The following is a 19,854-nucleotide window of genomic DNA, read 5'->3' as shown; positions in this document are numbered from 1 at the left end:
GATGGTGGACCACAGCTAAGATGGAGGGCAGGCCAGGATCTAAGATGGTGGACCACAGCTAAGATGGAGGGCAGGCCAGGATCTAAGATGGTGGATCAGAGCTAAGATGGAGGGCAGGCCAGGATCTAAGATGGTGGATCAGAGCTAAGATGGAGGGCAGGCTAGGATCTAAGATGGTGGATCAGAGCTAAGAAGGAGGGCAGAAGGCTGTGGCAGTATGAAAGTACTCTGGCTGCCAACCATAGCTACTTTCCTCAGCCTCAGGCTGACACGAAGATGTGAAGAGTTGGTTGTCCTAGAGGCAGATGTCTGTTTATTCTGACCCTCAGAGATAAGTTCTCCTGGGTTTCCTGCAGCTTACTTATTAGAACAGCATCATGTCATGTCAGTTCTGATTTAGTTTGCTGACTTGGGTTAGAACGCTCTTGAAAGGCCAGTGAAACCATCTTTGCATACGTTCTGTATCTACTCTCACAGAATGCCTTCCTAGAAATTACCCACCATTGTCTACTTCCTGTGTCTGATTTTTAACCACAGGACCATAAGGGGAGAACCACGTCTTATACCGTTGGCTTCCACTCAGGGAAGGGCACATTCCGGTGTTTATGTACTGAGTGGACTGACTGACTGAATGAATGAATGAATAAAAATGCCCAAATCAAGGCAGACTCACCAACCTGAGCAGGACTCATCCTCTTGAGAGGTGTGGTAGACACGTGGGCAGCTACTGCATGCGTAGTAAGGCTACTAGGCAAGCAGACAAGAAACAAGAACATTTAACATACGTGTTGATTGGAAATTTGGGGACAACTTATCAGGGAGGGAAAATGGGCTCATATGTATAGTAGACTAGATAGTTTCCCATGTGCTTTGCCAAGGTTAACAAAATCTACACAGGAGTAAATCTGAGGTCTGCCAATGGTCAAAACTGTGGAAACGTTAACTGGTGACAACTGTTTTCATTTGGAACCATGCTAGAGAGTGACTCTCTGCCTAAAGCTGGCACGTCGATTTTATGCTAAATTCCCATTTAATTTCCCCTTTTTCTTTCTCAGAACCGCTGTGATACCCCCATTCCAAAGATTCCAAAATGTCACAGAAGGTTCCCTGTATGAGCATGTTTGGTGTGTGTGGTGGGGAGGGGTCCTTCTCTAGGCTTATGAGAACAGCAACCCTGTGCTCCCTTCAACCTCAAGCCGTTTTTGCTAAGTCTCAAAGCAATACAAATTCAGCTCAAATCAATTAGCAACACATTTCTAACTCTTGGTGCTTGTTGGGGAGGGTCAACAACTTTTCCTGGTGGGGGAATCTAAATCGTGAGAAGGAGCCGAATCAAAAACCCAAATGTGGAAGAATAGGGTCCTAGCACAACCAACTGGGCTGGGGTTTGAGTTGTTTTGTTTTGTTAAACTTGACCTAGAGAGTAGAGCATAGGATAGAGAGGCAGCTGACAGAATATTTTCCTGACTACAGCCAGGAAGCCGAGGCTGCACTCTTTTGACTTGTGTCTGGTTATGGTGTCTTTCAGCCTGTGCCCTGACCCCAGTGCTGAGCTATCAATCTTGTCCCCTTGTCCTCTGGCTTAACCCACCCCTTCTTTTTCCCCTTACTCTTCCTTACTGGAGAGAAGTACCTTCCTCTCAACTGAAGGTACCCAGGAGACCTTCAAAAGTTGTTTTTCAAAGCGGGGTGGTGGGGTGGAAAAAAGGAAGGAAGGGAGGAAGGAAGGGGAAAAAAATGACAGAAAACAGTGTCCATATGGAACCTGGCTGGTGCCAAATTCTTAGAGCCATCAACTTGCAAAACTCTCAGGATTTCCTTAATCTCCGAAATGTATGTTCAGTGGACAAAGTGCTCACGTCCACCCATAGCACTGCCCTGGCTTTGTTCTGGATAATTATTGAAACAAAGGACTCACAAAGATAGGGTGGGTTGTTTTCTTGTTTTGTTTTGTTTTTCTGTTTCTGACAAAAAAAGGTCCATGGCGTGCCAGATTGCTTAAAACAAAATAGAACAAAACCACTCAGTGGGCGAAGCATGTGGAAACGCTCAGAAAATCGGGTTGTGGCAGAAGGGTGTGTGTGTGGGGGGGGGGGGAGACTAACGTGAAAATTAAACAAAATCATTTGGATTCAGGTAAGAAACTCTGAAGGAAGCAAATGGGGCCTGTTGGGACAGAGAAGCCAGTGGCCAGACCCCACAGGGCCATGGTGACATCCTGGATCCACCACCAGCCTCCTGGTTGCTGCTTTCCCAAGTGGGTCTTGAAATCTAGTCACCCTCTGAGCCTTCTTTTTTCTTCCTCCTTGCTTAATTAAGCCCAGCCAAGCCTAGCTGTGCTCAATTCCTGTTCACTGATAGCTGTCCATCTCTGCTTGGGCAGCGATCACTACTCAAAACCCTGATTTTCTCCAAGACTTGAAGTTTCCCTAGGGCAGGGACTTCCTCTGGACTAAAGCACTAACATGGCAGAGTCTTTCCTTCTGCTCTCTCTTCTCTACTTTGGCTTGACTCTTCTTCTCATACATCTTCTGGGGCTTCTTTTCCTCATGCCCTTTGTAGCCTTCTCGCCCCTTTCCCTCCCACCACCCAACCATAAAGAACTAGCTAAGGGAAGTGATCTTAACTGACAAGTAGTTCTTAAGGCCCCACAGACTTCAAAAGCCCAGAAAAAAGGAAAGCAAGGAGGGGAGAGGGATCCAGATTCCTTTCCCCTGTTCCCTACCAGAGTGAAAAGGTTAAATTAAGTCAAGGATCTGTGAAGAGATGGCAGAAGGAGGGAACTGGCCTCTGTACATACGCCTGGGGTGGGGGAAACCAAATAAAGAACCCTGGGACCCATGGTTAATAAATACTTCTTAGCCACACATCTGGGTGAGGAGCCAGAGATAAGGACACTCACAACAGGGCAGGGGCTGGAGTGGGGTTTGGGGCTGGGGGTCCGGGGCTAGGGGCGGGGTTGTAATCTTATGACTTCATTTTAACAATAACATTACTCCTAAAAGAAAAAGGGCCAGGCCAACTCTGAGGCATGGGAAGGTTTTCAGTGGGAAGTGAAAGTGGGCATTGGGTCCCCAGACGGGATTAGGGGCTCTAGGAGGGTGAGGTACCTGATAAGGCAAGAATTTGTGTGTTTGGAGTTGGTCTGAGAAAGAACTCCATCAAATCACAACAGATCAAAACTTCATCCCCTCCAGTGTGTTCAAACTAAGTGCCCAGGGACCTAAGGCAGGATGATCCCCCCCCCCCACACACACACCTTTGAAATATGGGGCGGTTTTCTGTTTAGGTTGTCTACATTTGATCTAGAGAATTCTACCAGTTCCCACATTTGCAAGCAGACCCAGCTATTCTGAGCTCTTTGCTGACCTCTGGTGGGTAGGCCCACTGGTACTAGAACGGGCTGCTTACCTATACCCATATCACTAACACCTAGGGACAGCCTTGAAGTTCACATATCAGAAGCCCTGAAGGTGGGGGTAAAGAATAAAAAATAAAAGAAAGAAAGAAAGAAAGAAAGAGAAAGAAAGAAAGAGAGAGAGAGAGAGAGAGAGAGAGAGAGAGAGAGAGAGAGAGAGAGAAAAGACAAGACCACCCTTTTAAACCTTCAGGAAAACAAAACAAAAGATAAACAAAAGCGGGCAAGAGGGAAGGAAAGTTGTAACAAAGTTTGAAAAGAATTGACTAGCAGAGTACAGAAATGTTAGCCTGAGCTAATACTTTGTATCTTATTTCTCTGACTGTTACATTTTAGAAGAGAAATAGAAGAAGCTATGGAGAATGAAGTACTAAGGCTGGCCTTAGTGGAAGAGGGTAAGTTCCCTGTAGAGTCTGCAGCCCCTTCCTAGGGAGGCCCATGTACCTTCCTCAGTAGCTGTGGAGGAGGCAGGGAAGTGGGATCAGGGCAAGTACCCCTCGTCCTTATGTATGCATTTCTTTTCCAGCCCTTGGCTGGGTGAAAAGGAATGAAATTTCTGACCTCTGCTACTACACAAGATAGCTCCAGGCAGGGGACCAAGAAATAGTCATTTGTTAAAGGACAAAAGATGGCCTAAGATGTTTTTCCTACACCATCTGCCATTTAAGGACCCATTCAAAGGTGTGTGTGTGTGTGTGTGTGTGTGTGTGTTATGCCTGGGGGGAGCAGAGATGCTAACCAACACCTTCTATTTAAAAGTTCTCCTAATAGAATTAAAAGATTCTAAACTGGGAAAGAACCCCTCCCCCAACCTTTTCCCCAAAAGACAGAAGGATGTTTAGGGTCTCAGAACTGTTCCTGGAAGAATGAGAGCTTAGCACTGTTACACAGGAGGCCAAAGCCCAGGAAAAGGGGGCTTCCAGGTTTGCACCCCACTGTATTTTATCTTTCTGACCTCCTAAGGTCTACAAAGTGGGGATACTTGTCACCAGATATCAATTGCTGTCCTGAAACCTTAAAAACAAACAAACAAACAAAAAAAACCCCACATTCTTAGGCCTGGGGCGGAGCTACGTCCCTGGGAAGGAAGATAAAGGGAGGGGGCTGCCTGAAGCAGGCGCAGGCTTGAATTTTCTAACACCAGGCTCTCAATTGTAAACTCGGAGCGCCATCTGCCAGCCAGTTCTGAACAGCCCTCCTTTGTTCCGATTTTCCTACTTCCCAGCCCTAAATAGTGGGTGTTCTCCCTTCTTTCCTTTAAAGTATATATGCATTTTATAAATTCTGGCTCAGAAAGGTTCTCCCTACAAAAAGATCCTACTTTAAAAAAAAAAATCTGAAAATGAAAAGAAAAATAAAACAAGAAAAGAGAGAGAACAGGAAAAGAACAAACAGGTAAAATGCCCCAGGGCCTTTTGTTTCCTCCCTCCTGCTGTGAACTTGGGGTGCAAATGAGATGGGCTCCATTTTCTACTTAAGGCAGTCAGGCTCTTCCTTCCTTCCTCCCGTTGGGAGCTACCTCAAGGACTCCCCCGGGTGAAAATGTTTTACTTCCGGGCACCTTGAGTCTGGGGGTGAGCCTTCGCTATGTTGGTTTTAGATTTGTCTGCCAAATAAATTGAGTTTATACTCTGTGACCCACTTTCTCCAGATGTTCCTGGCCTAAAACCCCTTGTGAGTACTTCATACACATAGACCTGGGAGACATGGGAAGTTTCTGGCTTCCTCTTAAAGGAACTCATCAAATTTGGTACCCCTTTGGCCATGGCAGAACCTCAGGTAAGCTTGAATACTTCAAGATGTATCATTAGTCTTTCCTGGACATCACCTGGCAAGCAAGCACATGGAACTCTAAACTCAAGTGTTAGAATCAACCAAGGTCCCAGCAAAACCCCTGAGCTTAAACCAGTGCTCTCTCCATCATCCTAGGACCCTCTGCAAACACTGGAGATTCTCTGTACACCAGTCCCCCGACTATTGGACTTTCTTCCCCATTGAGACAACATAGGAAAGTGATAACATGAAACATTTCCAAATACTCCCACTAGAAAGTGGGATCCCTCCTAAGTGTACGTCTTAAATCCTCACTTGCATATCTGCTTGGCAAAACAAAATGACCTTCTGTGCTCTCCTCCTAAGAGCAAAAAATGAAAGAAACTGAAGTCACATGAATGCTGAAGTATAAATAGCCCAGAGTTTTTTGGCTACCCAATTTAAAAAAAAAAAAAAAAAAAAAAAAAAAAACTTTCTCCCTAACATCTGGCATTGGATTTTGGGTTCTGCCTTGAGTCTTCTAAGCATTTCCTTGGAAAGATGTACTTGGTCCCAGGCAAGATCTCAAAGTCAACCTTCTGAGGTTTTTCCCTGAGTAATTTCTAGGATTGTGCATTGAGGCAGTGAGGAGGTTTTCGGGGGCACTTTGTTTAGCAGAACCCGAAATACTCTAAGCGAATCTGCAAGAAGTTTGGATGTCAAATGCTGGTTCCCCACCTGCCATGGCTGCATCTAACTGCTCAGACCCAGTCTGTTTTGACTGATTCACCCTAATCTTTATCCTGATAGCTATGAAAATCTTACGTTCTCGAAGACGAGGAAAATACTAGAAAATGCCTTTGCTTTTAAGAAGTTAGAAGCTGGGAGTACAGTCCCAGTCAGCATGTTATAAAGCCTTGCATTCAGCCCCAGAAACAAAAGAACAGAGACAGATAAGGTGCTAGTTGGTGACTTGGGCCCACTAAAGCGACAACTAAGCCTTGACCTGAAGGGTAGACATGGGGATAGATGCGGATGCTACTTTTAGGTGGGGACATACAAACCATTTTATCAAAGCCCTAAATGCAATCTTTTGACCAGAAAATGTCTTTGGTCAGAACTTCTTCTGGAACCACTGTTTTCTTTCTGACAATCTCCTCCTTCTTCCTCCTCCTCCCCCTCCTCACTGTGGTGGTCACCTCACTTTCATTACCACACAAAGGTGACAGACAGGTCACCTTTCCGCGGGTAGACGGCTGTCTTTGGAGTGTACCTCGTTAAGGCTGGTGTGCACAGGTTAAGTCAAGGTTCTTTTAGTATCTGTGAGTACACAGGAGGTACAGGTCCCTCCCTTGTTGTCTGGATATTCATATCCCTTCTACAGTAACAGAATTTACCAGTGCACACCAGGCAGAGGGAGACAGGCTAGCATGATGCTAATTATTACAACTTAAAGAGCCCTATGTACAATTATAAAGTTAAAAAAAAAATCAATGTATGCCCCTGATACTGGCTACCCACTGACTAGTTAGGCTTTAACCTATCAGTGTCCTAGACCAATACATTGTTTATTTGCCTGAAATAATTTCTTCTTCTCTCCTATTTAGGGTCATCTGGGGGTCACTCTCAGACATTTGTGGAAATGGCTTCTATCCAAGAACGTAGGCCAGCACGATTAGTGTGCACATTGCTGATTGGCTACTAAAAGGGGCAACTTTCCTTCAGATGGCTTATCAGGAGATGAGCAAGATATCCCGTGTGCGATGTCTAGCTTTCTCAGGACAAGGGATGGGGGGGGGGGAAGCTCTCAACCGTGCGTGACATTTCGTGGACACTAGAAAGATTTGGGCTATCATACTTAATTGTGAGAAGGTGGTGGTGGTGGTGGTGTGTGTGTGTGTGTGTGTGTGTGTGTGTGTGTGTATGTGTGTGTGTGTGATGTTAGTATGTTGTTAGTAGTAGTATGTATGTGTAAAATGTGTGTAGTGGTAGCTTTTGGTGATCATGCTGGCGGTTTGTATGTATGTATGTTCATGTGCATATGTGGGTGTATATGTGTGTGTATGTGTACGCTTATGTGTGTCTGATTGATATTAGATATCTACAGTATACAGAACAGGTCCCAGCCCCCCCCCCCCTGTGACAAAATGTCAATGGAGTTGCTTAGAAGACCCCTCTGTGAAATAGATACCCTTTAAATGTTCCTACAGTCTCAGTGCATAGCCAAAAAGAATACGTCATAGCTCAAAATATACAAAATGTGGATCCGACTAAACTTGGGGGGTCCCTACGGGCCTCAACTTTGAGGTGCAGGCAAAGAATGAAAGTAAAGTAGGGTCCTTCCCCACCTTGCTGGCCTTCCCTGTCCTCTCTCTCCTGCCTTATACCCTCTCACCATCTAGTGGCCACCTGAAATATCAACCCTTGGTTACTGTCTCTAGACTTTTCTAAAGCCCACCACCAAAAAATGATTACCTGAGGAGACAGTAGGCAGGAGGCTCTCCTGGGTGACTCGTGATTTTATTGATCAGCTATCTAAGCATACACTAGGCCCAACAGAGCCATTCGATGCCAATGCAAGGAATTAAAACGTACACTTTCCAGACATGCTAAACACAGTAACACCAACATACAACAACTTAAGAGACAAATTACAAATAAACTCTGCCTTTCCCGAGAAGTGACCCTTTGGGCTTTGGTCCTGGTCCTTGGACACTTAGGGATGACCACGTGTAATAAAAGATTGAAGAGCGTGCTGTTCTGAAAGGACATGGTTGAATCCTTTGTGCGACTATACACCTGTGCACTTCCCCAGGAATGCCACCTACTCTTGACACTGTATCCTTCAGGGAATGCAGGGATCAGTGAGACCGGTAATCTACTTTTACTGCCTTAAAATCTGGGGTTCAGGCCCAGGATGGGTCTCAGAAGCCCCAGGGGACTCAATATATCTAGCAGGTAAGCTTCAGGATACTTGCTCTCATTTCCTTTACAGCTCTGGGGTCCTAGACTCATCTGTGCCTAGCTTTGGGTTGTGTGTGTCATCATGGCCATTCATGTTGACATTTGTTGTGAAAAAAAAAAAATTGCCGTTTTGGACTTACCTGGGTGCAGGTTACCTGTAGGAATGTCTTCAGAGTTCTTTATACATTAACAACCAGTTTGGTGAGGGACAAACTGGTTATGTAGGAAGGAGGAGAGAGGTACTCAGAATCTTTGACAGAAGGACAGGCAAGAGCCAGCAAGTCAGAAGAGAGGCTCCAGCTGACCGTTCTGAAGTCTTCATAAGAGGTCACTCTCCGTTAGCGGTGGCAGTGAGCATGCTCGACCGTGACACTCCTGAGAAGGTAGGCACATAAGCGTTTTCCCCCTTCCCATTATCAAAGAAACGAAACAAAGGTTAAGTACTTGCACTGTCCCCCACACAAAATGTGTGTGACTGTCAGAAACACCAACTGATTCACATCAGATTTTAAATCGGGTACCAATTGACGGAACTTTTATACCTCTCTCCTCACCCCTAACTAAATCATTCAAATTTAGCAAGATCCATTGTTTGGGTTTAGTGGGAAATATTCCTGAGATCTCCTGAGCCTTCATAACTTACTCTGTAGGGCAGTTTGGGGTTGGTTTTACCTCAGGACCCCGGAAGCATACTTCTTTAGTGTTTCTGGTTCTCTCACAGGTCACTTGCCTGATGCTCCTTGGTTACCGCTTCCAGTGTGGCACATGCAAAATATTTCCAATAATTCTAACTTCAAAGGTCTTGTGTCAGAGACCAAAGCATTCTGTGTCCCCTCAAGCCTGTGGTGGTTGGCAATAATTGAAAAGTTAACATTTTGGGGGTTGGGGGGGGAGGGGAATAGGTCCTTACCTCTCTCTTGGGGTCTTGTCCTCTTCCACACTCCCATCAGCTGCTCGGCCTCTGCAGTGATCTGGTTATGGGAAGGGAAACTAGAGACAACTTTTTTTGTAAAACAACCACATTGACCCCTGAGCTATCTAACAATCCTGAACTAGTATATACATAGGTAGCTAATCCCAGGGGAGGTAGAGGAGGCACAAGCAGGAATGGAAGATGGTACTTGTTCAGGAGGCGGGGGGGAAATGACCCTCTTAGGGTTTTCTCTTTCTTCTGCCACATTATCATGCCATCCTAAATTTGGCAAGATGTCATTTGTCTATTGTTTGAGTTAACTTGTGGTTACAAACCCTGTAACAAGGAGTGAACAGTAAAATGTAGAAGCCAGAAGTGTGGAGTGCCTAGGCTCAAGTTAACGGTCTCTCAGGGAAAATATACAAAAATAAAATAAAGCCTCACTTGAAATAGATAAGGGGAAAAAAGAAGTTGTAAACTTAACATTTGGGGGAGCTCACATGTGAAACACTCTAGCTCTTACATGGTAAAAAGCTTCATCTAGGATCTGGTTCTTCTTTTAAGGAAAGAAGATGGAGGAGGAAGAGAAGAAGAAGAAGAAGAAGAAGAAGAAGAAGAAGAAGAAGAAGAAGAAGAAGAAGAAGAAGAAGAAATAATCCTCCTCTCTGAGTCTTCTGGAGACTAAGCCTCCTCTGGCAGCTTGCATCTGAAACTGCCCACTAAGTATTCTTAAGCTGCATAAAGGCCTCAAAGATTCTTCATCTGAAACTCCAAAGGAAAGGCTGGACCCATTTTCTTTCTAGTCTCTCTGAAGAGCTTGACCCTAGGTCAGGGGTCCATAGGTCAGCCTAGGAATGTGATGTAACAACGGGCACTCCATCCAGCGGACTAAAGACCGTGCTAGGTGGGGTCAGACAGAGACTTGGTGTCTGCTGACCAGAGGCCCACGGACACCAAATTCCAGTGTCCACAGTTCTTGGCCTCTGCTCACTCTGGCCCTGTTGTTTCTACTTAGAAAAGTTCTCCTCTTTCTGTGAAGTTTTAGTTTAAAAGAGGCAAAAGGCATACTAATTTTAACTTCATGAAAACTGTGGGAAGAGGAAGGTGCAGTTAACCTGTGTCATAGGCTAAAAAAAAGTTCAGAAACTAATTTTCATTTGCTGTTTATGTGCCTCCTAGAAGACACAGCAGCATTTGAAAAGCTGCATAGTTTTGCTAAGAAGTGGGTGGACCTATCATATTTGGAGGGGAAACTGATTGAAAAAAAAAAAGGGAATGTGCCTAGAGTTGAGGGTTTCCATTTTAATCAACTATGCTATCCTCTCTTTTAAAAAAATTTAAATTTCCTGCATCAAAATAAATCAACAAAGCAAATGCTTTTCAAAATCATGCATGGATTCTTGATAAATAAAAAAATGGGACTTAGTTGTAAACTAAAAATAAGGGTTACTTTTAAAAGACCAGGAGGAGAAAAGTTATTGGAGACCCTGTGTGTGTGCTGCAGCACTGCCCATTCAGGAATGTGCATACAAAAGCAACTGCACTGTATTATTATTATTATTATTTAATATAATTGTATAATTAATAATAATAATAATAGTTGTTGTTGTTGTTACTGATGTTGATGTTGTTATAAGCTTGAGCTCTGCTAAAGAAAACTAACTATTCATGGATTTTTTTTCTCAGAGGAGATGTCAAGGAAAAGCTACATTATATACAAAAAGAAGAACAAAAGGAAAAAAAAAGCTTGTGTGTGTGTGTTTGTGTGTGGGGTGAAGCAAATGTGTGTTGTGTGCATATGTGTGTGTGGTGTGTTATGTGTATGTGTGTGTGTGTTTGTATGTGGTATGTTGTGTTATGTGTGTATGTGTGTTGTATGTGTGGTATGTGTGTGAATGTTTGTGTGTGGTGTGGTATGGTATGTGTGTTGTGTATGTATGTGTGTGTTGTATGTTCTGTGTGTGTGTGTTTTGTGTGTGTATGTTATGTGTGTATTATGTATGTATGTTTTATGTGTGTATTTGTGTGTGTTTGTTTATGTTATATTGTGTGTTGTGTGTATCTGTTATGTGTGTGTTGTGTATTTATATGTATGTGTTGTATGTGTACGTGTGTGTATGTGTGTGTTGTGTGTATATGTGTGCTGAGTATGTGTTGTATATATTGTATGTTTATCTGTGTTGTGTTGTATGTTGTGTGTATGTATTGTGTGTGCATTTATGTATGTGTGTTTTATGTTATGTGTGTTTGTTGTGTATGTTGTATGTGTATATGTTTGTGTGTGGTTTGTTGTATTGTGTGTATGTGTATGTGTTGTGTTTGTTGTGTATGTGTGGGTATATTATGTGTTGTATGTGTATATGTGTATTGTGTTGTGTGTATATATGTGTTGTATATGTGTTATATGTGTTGTATGTATGTATACGTTTGTGTGTGTTGTGTATGCACGGTATGTATGTATGTGTTATATGTTATGTGTGCATATGTGTGTTGTATATGTGTTATATGTGTGTGAATGTATGTATATGTTGTGTGTATTATGAATATGTGTATGCATTGTGTGTGTTTTTATGTGTGGGTATATGTACATATTGTATGTGTATGTGTGTGGTGTGTGTTGTTTGTGTGTATATGTTTGTGTGTGTTGTGTTGTGTGCGGTGTGTTGTGTGTGGTATATATGTGTATGCATTGTGTGTGTTTTTATGTGTGGGTATATGTACATATTGTATGTGTATGTGTGTGGTGTGTGTTGTTTGTGTGTATATGTTTGTGTGTGTTGTGTTGTGTGCGGTGTGTTGTGTGTGGTATATATGTGTATGCATTGTGTGTGTGGGTATATGCATGTGTTGTGTGTGTATGTGTGTTGTGTATGTGCTGTATGTATGTGAATATTTGGGTGTGTATGTATATGTGTGTGTTATGTTGGGAAGCAGTGAAGCAAACGTGAGTATTTAGCCTCCACAAAATGGCTTCCCCCAAATGGGCAGCTTACATTTCATGTTCACTCAATAGACATTTACAGTCGGTGGTCTGTCAGGGCCTGGCTAGAATTCAGAAAGCAACAGACTGTTAGACACCTGTCGTTTAACAAGGGATTTTAAGATCACAGAGAACACTCCAACTGTCATGCTCTCAGCTTTGAGAAAGCCATATAGAATTTTTCAAATGGGCTCGGTGAGCGTTAGCAGCTCAGAATTAGAGGCCTGGGTCCTTCACATACTTACCTTGCTACCCTTGGGAGGAAAAAAAAAAAAGAGAGGCCCCGGCCTTTAATCTCTGTGAGTGGAGTGGATGTGCTCATAAAGTGCTCTGATTGCCCAGTACTGTTTCAAAGGGCTGATGTGACTAATCAGAAGGCTTTTTAAAATGCAAAATGCAATTAAAACATGTCATCATTATCATTGATGGCCACTAACAATGTTAAAAGCATGAGCCACCCCCCTTTCCAATACTGGGGGTGACCCCTTCCCTATGGTTCATACCATCTCCTCAGGGTAGATCATATGAGTTAGATAAAAATAAAATTACCTATTTAGAAAAAAATGTTTTTGAGTTGAATTTTTTTTAAAGGATTTCTGCAAAACGTGTTATTCTTGCAGATGTTATTGGGAAATAAGATGCAAATTTTCCTTAACTTTGAAATTTGGGGGTTGGGAGACACTATGGGCTTCCCACTGCACCAAACAGTTCAGTGGAGGCCTTCTGGATTTAGAAAAAGAAAATGGCTGCATAAAAAAAAATACAGAAAAAAAAAAAAAACCAAACAATCTGCACGGTGAATTGCAGTGCAGTACTGTACCACTTGGTAGTCAAATAAATTATTATATAATTAATTATGATTTGCTATAAAAATGAGGCGTTACTATAGTGGTCATATTCTACAGAGCGCTTTACCTGCTTGTAATAAAGGCAAGAGATACTAAAATATACTATCTAGCAGCCCCTTGCCATTCTAAACCAAGAAATAATATCTAAGTGAAGTTTTGAAAAGAAAGGAAAAAAAAAATCCACAGATTTTAAACTAACAGAAACATGAAAACAGACCTTGATTACATTATGTTAAAAAGCCTCAGTTCTCTAGACATTATAGAATTTTTATTGAATTATTATCTTTCTATTTTTCTATCATCTATCTTTAAAAATAATTCTAGCAATATGATGTTTGGGCAATAAAAACAGAGTATGCACACAGAAAAATGTTTTTTTTTTAAAGCAACAGATGACTGTGGAAGTGATACATGAAGAACAGGCTTCAGGATGGTCATTTGATCTACGTTTTCAGGGGCAGAAGGCATAGATACCTCGTTTACCGTAATGAAGCTAGACAGTTAGTGAAAAAGTCTCATAACTGTGAGTAAATCCTCTCCTTCTGCTTCGACCCTCCCCAATCAATAACAGGGACCCAGAGACAATCCCTCTCTTGTTACTTCAGCAAAATGAAAGCAGCCTAGTGGGAAACTGCAGCCTGCTTTGACAGACAGCGCTGCTGCAGTCACAGGCAGCAGGGAGCAATGGCCATCTTAGAGGCTCAGGCGAGGCCTAGGCCAAGGCTGAGCAGCCTGCTTTCTGGATGACGCTGCATAGAAAGGTCAGAGTGGCTGAGATCCACAAAGGGCAGACAGGCCAGTACCATGGTAACCCCCCCCCCAAATGTGCTTCTGTTTGGGTTTAATTATCCCCTCCAGAGAAAAAAAAATCTAAGGGATATAAGGGGGAAACGTCTGCTATTCTGAAAGAAGCTGGCCTCAGATCTGATGTTTGGTGCAGAGAGCTGCATTAGCAGAAAGCATAAACTTCCAAGCTCCTTCTCCCTATATTGGGGGTGGGGGCTAGACAGAAGACCGAAGTCCTGTTACTGCAGGACATTTGAATGAAAATTTCCTGGGAGAGCTTTGCTTCTCAAACGAGGTGACTACGGCCTCAGAGTATAAGGGACCAACCGGGATTCAGATGTGCACAGTCTTTTAGGTCATCTACCTGCAGACATCTGTGCCCCCACCCACCCCCAACTCACAGGTCAGCTTCTCAGAGTATGGAAATGGACCTGCAGTGAAGTCCGAGCTTTGTCATGTAGGGGACTATGCTTTTCACGTAACAGGGGCATTTGAAATTTATAGCAACTTCCCTTTTCCATGTGTTTGATTCAATGATACCAATATTTCCCCCAGGTAGGCATAAATAAAATGACCATCCTGTCTAAGATAATGATTTGTGGGAGGCACATCACAGCAGCACAGTCATGTCATCAATGTCTTTAATAAATACCATCACAGATTATCAAATATTTCACAGACAAATGGAGCACAGCCTTAGACACTGTAATCCTGAGATCCCTTGACAGGTTTGAGAAAATAAAATAAATTAATTGTGGAGATTCACTCGAGAAGATTTTATTTAAGCCATAGATACAGACCATTGTTAATTGCTGTTTTGATTAATCTGGCAAGAAGAATGAACGCCTCAGGTTGGAAATGAGAAGTCTGTGGTGGGAGGGGCTCTGGCTGCAGGATGAGGGGAGGGGTTTCTGCGAGGGGAGGGGACATGAAGAGCTGGGGACATGGAGAGCTGGGGACATGGAGAGCTGGGGAGTGGGCGATGGAAGATGAGGGCCTCAAAAGGCGCCTATCTGGCTGGCATTACATTTCTTTAATTGTCATCCTAAAAAAAATCTTTATTTTTTTTAATCCTCAACTGATTTATAGAAGCTCTTACCTTCAGTCCTCCTTCCCGCAGCTAAAGCTGCTTGAAAACAAGATTGACATGCAAACATATACACAGTTCACAAGGCTATTCCCAGCTTCCCATGCAGTGTCCACACATTTAGTATTTATTTTTTTTTATTTTAATTGCAATTAAAATACAAAAGCAAGATTGTACTCCCAACATACAACTCCCAACCTTCTTAAACTAGGCCCCCTCCTGCCACAAACTGTAAAAATATAAGTGATTGCCTTACCTCGGGCTCTTCGCTAAGAAGAAAATTATTTTATAGATATAGATATAGATATAAATCCAGCCACGCCCACTCCCTTGAAACTAACCCTGTGTGTTTTGAATGTGGCCTTGCCAACAGGGCTAAGGTACCCCCCCCAACCTTCCTCCTGCTCTACTCCCCCCCCCCCAGGTGGATCCAGTATGTGTGTGCATGTGCACAGAATACAAAATACACATGTTTTGAACAACCCCAAAGCCCTGCGTGTCTGGTTTTTCAACTGTTAAGGTGGGAGGGTTTGACATACGTATTGAGAAGTGAGGATATGCTTAGCGCAAAGGGGAAAAGAGAGAGAGAGACATACCGAGAAAAGGTTATGGAGGCCCGCGGCGGCAGGCCCCACTCCCCCCAGTCATCGGCCCAGCAGATTACCCAGGATGCCACGCCACCGTTGCCTGCGCGTTTTCCCTCTGCTCGCTGCAGAGAGTCTGCACACAGGTTATTACAGAGTGTACCGACACGGAAAGTTTTGGCCACGCCATGGCGCAAATCACAAGGTAACCTATTTCAGAGTACAAATATAAAATCGGCGGGTACGTTGAAAGTGCCTGGGATGGAAACTGGGACACACTGAGCATGTCATGCACAGGCGAACACAGAAAATGGACACCAACACACACCAACAACAAGCTGTCTGAGTCGAAGCAGCCGTGCCAGGCGAGGCGGGGGCGCGCACCCCGATGGCCCTAGCCCACCGCGGTCACGAACAATCGAGCCGGGGGAGCCCCGAAGGGCCCACCCCAGCAGTTCTGGGCTCACCTCACGCCCCCGCCTGTCCAGCCTACGATCGCTGGCGCTGGCGCTGGCCTCCGGCCGGTAACGACCCTCAGTGTCGCTCGGCACCACTTTTCTCCCTGGAGGGCATATAGTTCGGCCACCCGAACTCTCCGAAAGGCCCCTCTCCCACCCCAGGGCAGAGTTGGGGGTCCCTCCCTGGAACTTCTAACAGGGTTTCCGGACCCCTCCTCCCGCGGGCAAGGCCCAAGCCCCACCGGAAGGCCCTGCCACCCCCTCCCCGGGTGGCCCGGGCGGCCCTACTGCCCAGGGGCAGAAGCTGCCGCATTACCTAGAAGCAGCAGGCGGTGTGTACACATGTAGTCCATCTTCTCCTCCTCCAGTTGCTTGTCGATGAGCTTGCTGCGTTTCTTATCTGCGCGCTTCTGCTCTCGCATCTCAATGGCTTCTTTGCGCATCTGTTTGCGCCTCTCCTCCATAGGATCCTTGGCCTTCCCGGGGCTGAGGGATCGTGATCGGGTACACTCGGATAGACCGAAGCAGCTTCCGAAGGCTCGGGTGAAGAAGTTGCGGACTGGGTTGCTCCCGACCGTGTGGCTCCGGGGCAGGCCAGGGCGGCGGTTTCGCCGCAGAAGCCACTGGAAGCAGCCGGTGGCCCCTTCTTCCGACTCATCACTGGAGGACTCGATCTCGCAGATGCCAGACGATGCCTCGTACCTGCAGCAGCTTCGGCCCCGCTCGTACTTGTCAGGCCAGGCAGTCGGCCGCGGAGGAGGCCGCGGAGTAGGCGGGTCAGCAACCTGGATCTCGGGGCTGGGGGGTCTAAGATGGGCCCTGCTTGGGGCGGCAGAGGCTGACCGGCCAGCAGCGACTGCGCGGGCAGCAGAGGCTGCCCGGGCGGCAGCTGCTGCGCGGGCAGGAAGGGATGCCCGAGCGGCGGGAGTAGCTGAGAGTGACCTGGCTCCCCAGACCAGTGGACCTGCATAGGCTGCCCTAGCGGCAGCTGCCCTAGCAGAGGCTGACATTGCTGGGGCGCCAGGGACTGCTCCAGCGGCCGGATGGGCTCTAGCAGAGGGGACTGCCCGGGTAGCGGGCTCCGTGGGGGTGATGGGGACTGCCCGGGCGGCAGGCTCCGCCAGGGTGGCAGAGACTGCCGCGGCTGCGGGCTCCACCTGGGTGACAGGGGCTGCCCCGGAGGCAGACTCGGCCGTGGTGGCAGGGACTGCCTCGGAGGCTGGCTCGGCGGCGGCTGGATCTCTGCTGCCTTCAGACTCGGACTCGGCAGGAGTGGCTGGGGCGACTGGGGCTGCCCCTCCGTCAGGATCGGCGCGGACAGCTGGGGCTTCTTCGAGTTCTTCAGGATCCGACTGGAGATCTGAAGGCGTTCCTGGGGCTGTCCCGTCTTCTCCCGTATCGCTCTGGCTATCTGTGAGCATCGCGGAATCCGGAGCTCCTCCAGCATCAGATCCGGTAGAGACGGCTTGGGCAGCAGGGGCTGGCTTGGCATCCATTGCTTCAGGCTGAGTGGAAGATCCGTCCCCTCTCTCCGGAGAGGGGACTTTTCCTTCCACCGCAGTGGCGGTGGTAGGGCTTCCTTCCATCTCGGCTGCTTCTTGCTCAACTGGGGGTCTCTCTGCGCACTCGCTCTTATCTGGGGCTCCCGAGACTTCGATGGGCGGGCCATCTCTTGCGATTGGGGGGCTGTCCATATTGACAGCGGTGTCGTCGTCGACCCCAATGGAGGCTCTGCCAATCTCAAGCAGGGGTCTGGTGATCTCCATTGGGGGGCTGTCGCATGCGAAGTTAGGAGGAGATCTGACAGCCTCGCGGAATGGTCTGTCAATGGCGCCTCGGACCCAGAGGGGAGGCGCGTTCTCGGCGGGAGCGAGGCAGAGCGCACTCGGGACCGCGACTGTCGGGAACTCGCCGCCAATGCCGATTTGTGGGATGACTCGCGGGAGTCCTGGGGGTGGGCTATCGCCCCCGAATTCTTCTCCACCGACCTGAAATGGCACAGATTCTTCAGGGGGAGGGCTGTAGTCTTCTCGGAAGCCAGCGTTTTCAAATCTGATGTTCCCGGGCTCCGCGGGAAGAGCTCTGGGGGCCAATGCTTCCGGACCTCCTGGAGCAAGGTCTGGGACTTGCAAGGGAGGCTGGCTATGGTCTCCCTGGGCAGGCTCGTTGAACTCAAATGGCATAGCTTCTTCTGGTGGGGGGGTATAGGCTCCCAGGCCTGGGCTCGCGCCAGTGGGGGTCCCGGGCTCCAAAATCGCTGGGTTGAAGGCTTGGAGGCCTGATGGGGTCCCAGATGGTCCTGGCTGCTCCAGAGTGGGCCAGAAAGCTCCCAGGCTGGGCTGTTGTGTCTCGAATGGCATGGCTTCCTCCGGAGGTGGGCTGTAGTCTCCACCCACTCGGACTTCCTCGAAGGCCTGGCAGGGGCTTTGGATGTCAGATTTGGAGTCTTCTGGAGGTCCACTGATCTCACTCCCAGTCTCGTCGGGGACGGGCTCATTGTTAGACGGTTCGGAGTCCGGTTCGGTTGCCATTTCTTCGGCTGGGCCAGCCCCAGCACCGGGGGCAGCTGCCCCTGGGGCTTCCAAAGGTTCTTGCTCGGGCTGCTCCCCGACTTCAGGGGGGATATCGTGTTGTCCTGACATATTATTGCCGTGGAGGCAGTTGAACATGCCCATAACACGGTGGCGACTTTTCAAAATAAATTTGGGGCCCCGTAAAACGGAGCACCCAGCCAAACTAGGGTAAAAAAAAAATTTTTTTTTTAAAAATTCAAATTTTTGTTGGAAAATTCTCCAGCCTCAGTTTCCAAACTTTGTAAGGATAGATGATCAGGGGCTAGAACCCAGGACCATGGCTGAAGCGAGTTATCTCTTGCTGGTGAAGTCTGTCACCCTCCTAGTTACACTTACCCCTTCGGGCTGTGGTCGGCCAACAACTTTAAGAACTTTTCTGCTCTCTCTTCGTACTTTGCTGTACTTTAGCTCCGCCTTCTTGGCATTTAAGAGCGTGCCGATTCGTCTCGAAAATCGTAAATAGAACTCTTTCTCTGCCGCCAGAGGACGCCGGTCTCAGTGCTGAGCCGGCTCCGGGAGCTGGCTCCCGGTGCCGGCTGCTCCCGACTTTGGGTAAGGGGGCTGATGAGCGGAGGCCTTGTAGGGACGTTCGGCTCCGTCTTCTCCTCTCCCGGACTGATCCGAGTCTCTCTTGCTCGCTTTTTCCCTGGCCAGAGAGAGAGCGCGAGCTCTCTTGCGTTGCTGGGACACGTGACGCAAGACGTGGGCATTGGTCTGTTAGAGTACAGACGCTGAAAGGCTCCCTCCCCATCTGATTCGTCTCGAGGGGAGGAGGGACTGCAGGAGGGCTTTATCACCCCAGATTACCCCAGTATGCGGTGAATTCCTTATCTAAAGACCCCACACTCAGGCAATTACCCATACTCATCTCCAAGTCAGGAAAAGGAGGCTTTAGGATACAAGGAAAGGGGTACAGGCACACACACAAAAATGCGACAGGTGGTCGTGAGCCCACCGGAAGGGTAGAGACAGGGTGAGGAAGTGCCGAATGTAAACACGCAATTTGTTTTGTAAATGCTCTGGGGTACTTTTCTTTATTTCTTTTTCTTTTCCTTTTTTTTTCTTTTTCTTTTTTTTAATGTTTATGTGTGCTGTTTGTTGGGGATGGCTCCAGCAAATCCCTTCAATGTCCCCCACCCCCATTACACCTCGGAGGTCTCAGCAGTGGTATAGTGTGATGTAGTCAGGGCTCGCTCTGTTTATATAGACGGTGATGCAGTAGAAACAAAGGACTCAGCAGTGCACTGCAGAAAATCAAGCAAAGCCCCCTTAGGAGTTATTCATGTTTGCCGCTTTTGTGCAAATAGGGGAGGGGGCGTAAGGCTTACCGGAAGACCCCCTACCTAGCTCAGGCCTTGTACTTCTGTCTTCTGGGTAAAGGCAAAAGGAGATTTGGAGTGTAGTTGATGGCCCATTTAGGGTGGTTTTAAAGACCAGAAAACCTGAAATGCACTTAACCCACCGACCAACCGTGCAGTGGTGGCAACAGCT

General features: G+C 46.8%; 1 protein-coding gene across 5 annotated transcripts in view; it reads right to left on the bottom strand.

Moving 5' to 3' along the window:
- The window catches only part of LOC110308282 (guanine nucleotide-binding protein G(s) subunit alpha isoforms short), a 49,947-nt gene extending 31,479 nt beyond the window's left edge, over window positions 1-18,468 (bottom strand). Inside the window, exons 1-2 of one of the 5 annotated variants that reach the window (XM_021180748.1) lie at window positions 17,059-18,465; window positions 16,107-16,905 (exon numbers count right to left, since the gene is read on the bottom strand). In XM_021180748.1, the coding sequence (XP_021036407.1) occupies window positions 16,107-16,905; window positions 17,059-18,465 (2,206 nt within the window). Of the gene's footprint in view, window positions 1-15,519; window positions 15,895-16,106 lie in introns of those variants that run through there. The other 4 variants (XM_029473733.1, XM_021180753.1, XM_021180735.1 and 1 more) reach the window with 4 other exon arrangements.
- Window positions 18,469-19,854: the final 1,386 nt, after the last annotated feature.

This window comes from Mus caroli, chromosome 2, assembly GCF_900094665.2.
Source record: "Mus caroli chromosome 2, CAROLI_EIJ_v1.1, whole genome shotgun sequence".
NCBI lineage: Eukaryota > Metazoa > Chordata > Mammalia > Rodentia > Muridae > Mus > Mus caroli.
Note: the sequence above shows the minus strand (reverse complement) of the source record. Positions and strands in the feature narration are given on the sequence as shown.